The sequence below is a fragment of the Gavialis gangeticus genome, unplaced genomic scaffold, assembly GCF_001723915.1.
Source record: "Gavialis gangeticus isolate Ggan-Ray unplaced genomic scaffold, GavGan_comp1, whole genome shotgun sequence".
Lineage (NCBI taxonomy): Eukaryota > Metazoa > Chordata > Crocodylia > Gavialidae > Gavialis > Gavialis gangeticus.
Window position 1 is genome coordinate 38738677 of NW_017729028.1, and position 5918 is coordinate 38744594.

A 5918-nucleotide genomic window follows, 5' to 3' on the forward strand; every position below is an offset into this window, starting at 1 on the left:
GCACCCACTGGGAAAAACCTATGAGCACTTAGATGGTTTTATACCAAATAGCCTTTGGGCCAACAGTATCTACTGTACCCTCTCTGTAAAGCACTTGGGCAGCTCCAGATCAAACCTGTACACAGTTACAGCAAAATATTATTATGAAGAGCCTTCCAGGGTATTTCTTCCATGGTTTATATAATATGTTTTTCCTCCAAAGCCATCTACTCACAAAGTTCCCAAGTCTGCTTTGGTCTCTCTCCCCCTCTACTTTTTCATTCCAGTTACTGATCACTCCCCTCTCCAGTTCCTTCTCATGAACCAGGCAAATCACCCAAATTACGGCCCAACGCTTTTCTACACAGACCACAGGGGGGTGCTGTATACAAGCCATTTCATACAACAAAGAAGGTGTCAATGCACCTAAAAACTGCAGATAAAAACATTCTTGTGTGTTAGTGCACTACTGAATCTCCACTAAACTGTTGAAATATCTTTCTTTCTCATGTTGTATTTTGCTTAAATATATGAACTGTAGCACTGTGTGCAAAATGACAAGAGAATCATTAGGAGCTATTTTAAACTAAACCTGTTAAAAAGTTCCACATTGTCCGAAATTTTGAGTTTGTCAGTCTGTTACTATATAGACCCCAACAATCACTGGATGAAAGTTATCTTCAGTTACACAACACACTTTCTTATGGCCCTCATGTTGAAAATGTATTTAGGAACAGGCCACAAAACCTTAATTCACGTTGGTAATAGTTATATGAAATTACTCCATGGAGGATTACACAGATGAGCAACTGTTTACAAATGTGCGAAAGTGGTTTGCAAATAGCCCTGAGAGAATTTTAATTATCTAAATCATTTACCTGATAAAGTCATGAGAGCTAATTTGAACCCCTTAAGCTTTATTTCAACTACCCAAAGGGATATGGTGGACACACTATAAAATTCAGAGACAAAAATGTGCAAATGAACACTGTAAACAATGATCATGACAGACAAATTCCAGCGTTTATGTTTTTTCTGGTGATTAAAAATACCATGCAAATGCAAAAGTGATCGCGTAGGAAAATTAGGAGGCAAGGGTATCTGTAAATGCAAATCAGCATAGTATGGGCTGTGGCCTGGTAACTGGTTATTATCTTTTTTGCCTACGCTATCAGACTTTGGAGAGCTCTGTTACATCACTAACCAATTTCAGAGGCAAACAGACATGATTAAAAAAGCAATGATGCTGTTTTCAGTGCAGCAGAAATGCTGTGTACAGTCCCTCCCCTCAAACTCCAAGTGTCACTGGGACTTGTGGGGTGGCAACCTCTGGTCCCTCCCTATCCTTCCTGCCCCATGAGGAATAGATGCCCCAAAGAATTTGCTGTTAATTACTTTGCTGTTAGCTGGTAGGAGGATTCTCTCAACTAGGATAATGGGGTTGGGCTCTTCAGCTGTATTTGGAGGTGGACCTATGCAACAATGTTCATGTTTGGATCTAGATCCAGTTCTGCACTTCCCCGAAGTTTGGGAGGCTGGAGGAAGGTACTTGTCTGCCTGTCAGTTTCATATAACATTTTGATCCTAGCATCCACCATATCAGCTCATTAACAGCAATTCTTGGACCAGAGGTATTACCCATCGGCCCTATTCTCACCAGCTGACTTTGATCCTATGACCACAGCTGACTTCCTGCCCTTTGGGCAGGGGGCTGGACTCAATGATCTTCCAAGGTCCCTTCCAGCCCTAATGTTTATGAATCTATGAAATCTATGAAACCACCCGGTGTGAATTATGCCGCTGCTTAAGTCATTAAAAAAAAATACTGTTTACTTAAGCAGGCTTGGTTCCAGTTCTGAACAGCAGTGATTTTCCTCCTACCTGAATAAGCAGACCTTTTCATGTAGTCAGTGTCTAACACTGGTGCTAGGCTAGTGATTGAAGTGGGGAGGGACAGGACAGGTATAGGTGTCCTACCTGAACGGTGTCATCAGTCATCAAGTCTGTGCAGCCAACAGAATAAGGCCCCTTCCCTTCAGGGATCCTGTAAAACTTGGCAGTGCCCTTGGTTGCCATTTCTTCGGCGCTTTAACAGCCAAACCTAAAAAACCACAACAAACCTTGGGAGATTCTTTTCTTCTTTTTAGACCGGCAAACTGACGCAATGGAAAAAAGAACAGGAGAACAAAGATTCAGGATGTTCAGGTTTGGGAATAAGCTATACTCAAGATCCAAAGAACACATCTGGGAATCACAGATGTAAAGCCAGAAGGGACCATGCTGTGTGTCAGAGAGTAAGACTTCCTCCACAACAGATCACAGAATTTCAGCAGTGCAGGGTATTGACTGAAGTGCTGAGGACTGGGGGAGATAGCTGCTTTGTACATGTGCTGAGCGGGAGGATGCTAGCTCTGATTTCCTTGGAAAATTCAACCTCCTTTGATAATTACATTTTGCCCACTTCAATCAACTCCCTGTAGTTTTATCCGGATTCTTCACTTCCTGTCCCATGGGGCTGTGTAGCACTTGTGTGCAGTGTCAGATTAGTAGTTTTAAGATATCTGTACATTAGAGGGTGAAGTGCTATATACAGAACTAAAGGGCCAGATTCAGACAGAGGTTATATTGGCAAAGGAGTATAAACTATAGCAGCAGGCCCCAGTGGTAGGGCACTGGGAAGGTGAGTGGTTAAGATGGTGGAAAACAGCTACAGCTCTTTTGGGAGCAAGCAGGGGTTCGTGCAAGACAAAAAGCAGATGGTTTTGCACACAGCTCCAGGAGGTTTAGGGTTCAACCATAAATTAAAGCTGCGTTTTGCACTGATATGGCCTCCCCTGATTATGAGTTGACATATGAGCCTCACAAGGAGCAGGAGGTTGCCTTGGCTGTAGGAGTTCCATCTCTGTTCAAAGCTTGAGAGGAGCATTTTGGAGGGTTCCCCTTCTGGCAGCACAACACCACCCCCTCACACAGCTGCCACATTTAGTGCTGCTCCTTGTGTCACATGGCTGGGGAGACATGTCACTTTAATCCTATGTATGGACATGTGCATGCAGACACATACAACTTACGATTTTATGAAACTGGGGGCTCTATCAGCCTCCCCTGCACAGCCCCATCCCAGCTTAGCCCCCGTCTCCTTCTGCCTCTGTCTTTCAGCCCATGCCTCTTTCTAATCCCTTTGCTGCCCCACCTTTCAGCTCCTGGTATTATTCTCTCCCCAGCTTCCACCTCTAGACCATCTCCTCTGAATCCCCTCCTTCTGCTCCCCCACCTCCCTTGCTAGTAGCGCTGAGATCCCATTGAAGAACTATCTTATTTCCTTTCCACCTTTGCTTTGACATGCAGTAACATTTATTTATTTTATATATGTGTGTGTGTGTGTATATATATATATATATATATATATGTATGTATATATATATGTGTGTGTATATATATGGATATAGCTATACATATCTAGATATAGATATATATTAGACATATATATGTACGTATGTATACACACATACATATACTTACAGTAAATGAAGTATTAAAAGATGAATTGCTTTATTTTAATTCAGAAGCAGAGTATGTATCATAAACCCCTAATAAATATGTAACCTGTGATCAGTAGCTGTTTCACAAACCTCAGCATGTCAACTGCTTAAAAACAGTCTCAAGTTACTGTTAGGACATGAAACACTTTCCCTGTTGGATATATGCAACTGGATGGAGGAAAAGACAACAAAATTGGCCTGTTTTTTTAAGCTCTGGACTATTCACAACTTCCTCAACCCTGCAGATAAGGCCAAGTGCTCACACGTACCTGTGGCCACATACAAACCCCAGGTTTGCTAGTGGTTTGCCTAACTTAGGCGAGAACTTTATCAGGATTTCAGATCACGTTTCAAGTGACTAAGAGGTGTGTGTGTATATATATAGAGAGAGAGAGAGAGAGAGAGAGGGAGAGAGAGTGTGTGTGTGTGCGTGTGAGAGACGCACATCTCCATAGTTATCTTAAGGGTGGGCCAAGTCAAGTATGCAGTGCTGTCATGACTTGCATTCTAGACCTCAAAATGCTTTCCAGACTCTGAGGAATTTAATGTCAGGTTACCGCTGACAAATCCTTGCTGGATTCTTTATGGTTCTGGTCCAAGTCAAATCATTTCTTCCTCCACAGAAGGAAGCAAAGTAGGTATAAAATACTAACTTCCACTTCTCCTGGCTGTCAGTGATGACACAAGTAACCATACAGGAGTGTGTGGTCATCTCTATTTTGCTAGTGGGGAAGGCAAGGCACAGGAGTGACCTGTCCGAAGCTCCACAGACAGACTCTGGCAGGGATGGGAACACAGATCAGCATTTCTGTCCTCTGCTCCTGCGCTTGAGCCCAGCCGTCATCATCCCTAGAATAGTGTCACGCTCTATGCTGAAGAGAACCCAGGCACGCGAGGCCTGCCCCGCAGCTGCTCTCAGGCAGGTGTTTGCAGGGATAAGGAGGTCCCGTAAAGGCAGAGCTGGGACATAGAAATGGCATAGCATCCTACTTCTTTTTCTCTACTTCCTGCAAATGAAATATAGCTAGCCCACTGAAGAATGAAAATGAAATATAGCTGAGCCCACCGAAGCCCATTCTTACCTACTAATTTTGTTTCTCCAGATTTCCCTCTATCAGTCCAGAATGCAAAAGTAAAGGAAAATTTGAAGGGTTCTTCTATTAACGTTCCTCTTGCGTTCCCAATGTCATGACTTTTGTTAAAGGAAATAACACAAAAGCACACGAGCAGCCAGTATCCAGCAGCTCTGCTTATCTGTGTTGTCTTTTTAAGGGTGGGGTCAAAATGAGGAGATGACTTGAAAGTATAGTTCAGTTCCCTCGGTCCTTCAGAGCATGCTTTCTGCAGAGTCTGTCCCAAGCGAGCCAAATGTACGGGCTGGCTCCCGGCGACAGGAACTCCCGATTCCCAAGGAACCGACCTGAAAACACGTTTTTCACACAGGCGTAACACCTTTCAGACCGGCCATTACAGTCCTGAGAACTAGCTTCCGTCTCCTGTGAGGTCAAGCAACTTAATGCTGCTTTGGGATAACCTAGGATAACAAGTCAGGCTTCTGCATACTATTTTGCTTATAGTTTCCCAAGTCTGTCCATAGGTCAGGGCACAGACCTAATTACCTGCAGCCCAGAGCACCAAGTACGCTGGCCTGTGGGTGGCTGCCAGCAAGCCATAGCACAAGAGGGGACAGTTGTTACACCGGCCCACGCTGCACCGGGAATCCCTGCGCGCTGCGGGAAGCTGGCTGCTTTCGAGACACCGTGTGCACCAGCAGTGGCATAAAGCCCGGGGCACTGATCCGACCTTGACATGACTTACGGTCTGGTTCGCCGGCAGCCCCAGCCAAGAAAACGATGAAATACACTTTGGTCTTAGCCTAAAAAAAGGCCCACAAAAGCCAGCAGCCCAGACTCCAGCAGGGCGGCCGCGACAGCGTGCAGCGCCAGCCCCGGGCCGAGACCCTGCCCCAGTAGCCCCCGGCGCAGCAGGAGACGCCGGGTGCAGACCCCGCACGGGAGGCGCCTGCGCGGAGCAAAGAGCGAACGCGACGTCACAGAAAGGGGCCGAACAATGCGGACCAGAACGCGCCCCCGCGCCGTGACGTCACGCAGGGGAGCGGCCAATGAGAAGGCAGCCCCGCACCCGGAACAGGAAGCGCTGGGCGCAGCCACGTGGCTGGCGGCGGCGGCTGGAGCGGCCGGACCCCGGCCCCGAGTAGCAGCAGGATGGTCCGCAAGCTCAAGTTCCACGAGCAGAAGCTGCTGAAGCGGCTGGACCTGGTGAGCTGGGAGGCGGCGGGCGGCGGCACTGCGGAGCTGCGCGTCCTGCGGCGCTACCGGCTCCCGCGCCGCGAGGACTACACGCGCTACAACCAGCTGAGCCGCGCCGTGCGCGCCC

The 5918-nt window shown here is 46.7% G+C and overlaps 2 protein-coding genes across 3 annotated transcripts in view; one reads left to right on the forward strand and one right to left on the reverse strand.

The window, feature by feature from the left end:
• Positions 1 to 4712, reverse strand: part of PLA2G7 (phospholipase A2 group VII) — a 22866-nt gene extending 18154 nt beyond the window's left edge. Inside the window, exons 1-2 of one of the 2 annotated variants that reach the window (XM_019520985.1) lie at positions 4604 to 4712; positions 1957 to 2080 (exon numbers count right to left, since the gene is read on the reverse strand). In XM_019520985.1, coding sequence (XP_019376530.1) covers positions 1957 to 2055 — 99 coding nt within the window. In that variant the 5' untranslated portion in view covers positions 2056 to 2080; positions 4604 to 4712. Of the gene's footprint in view, positions 1 to 1956; positions 2136 to 4603 lie in introns of both variants that reach the window. The other variant, XM_019520984.1, reaches the window with a different exon arrangement.
• Positions 4713 to 5558: 846 nt separating this feature from the next.
• Positions 5559 to 5918, forward strand: part of IMP3 (IMP3, U3 small nucleolar ribonucleoprotein) — a 5749-nt gene continuing 5389 nt past the window's right edge. Inside the window, exon 1 of the mRNA XM_019520986.1 lies at positions 5559 to 5916. Within this exon, the coding sequence (XP_019376531.1) occupies positions 5747 to 5916 (170 nt within the window). The 5' untranslated portion in view covers positions 5559 to 5746. The remainder of the gene's footprint in view (positions 5917 to 5918) is intronic.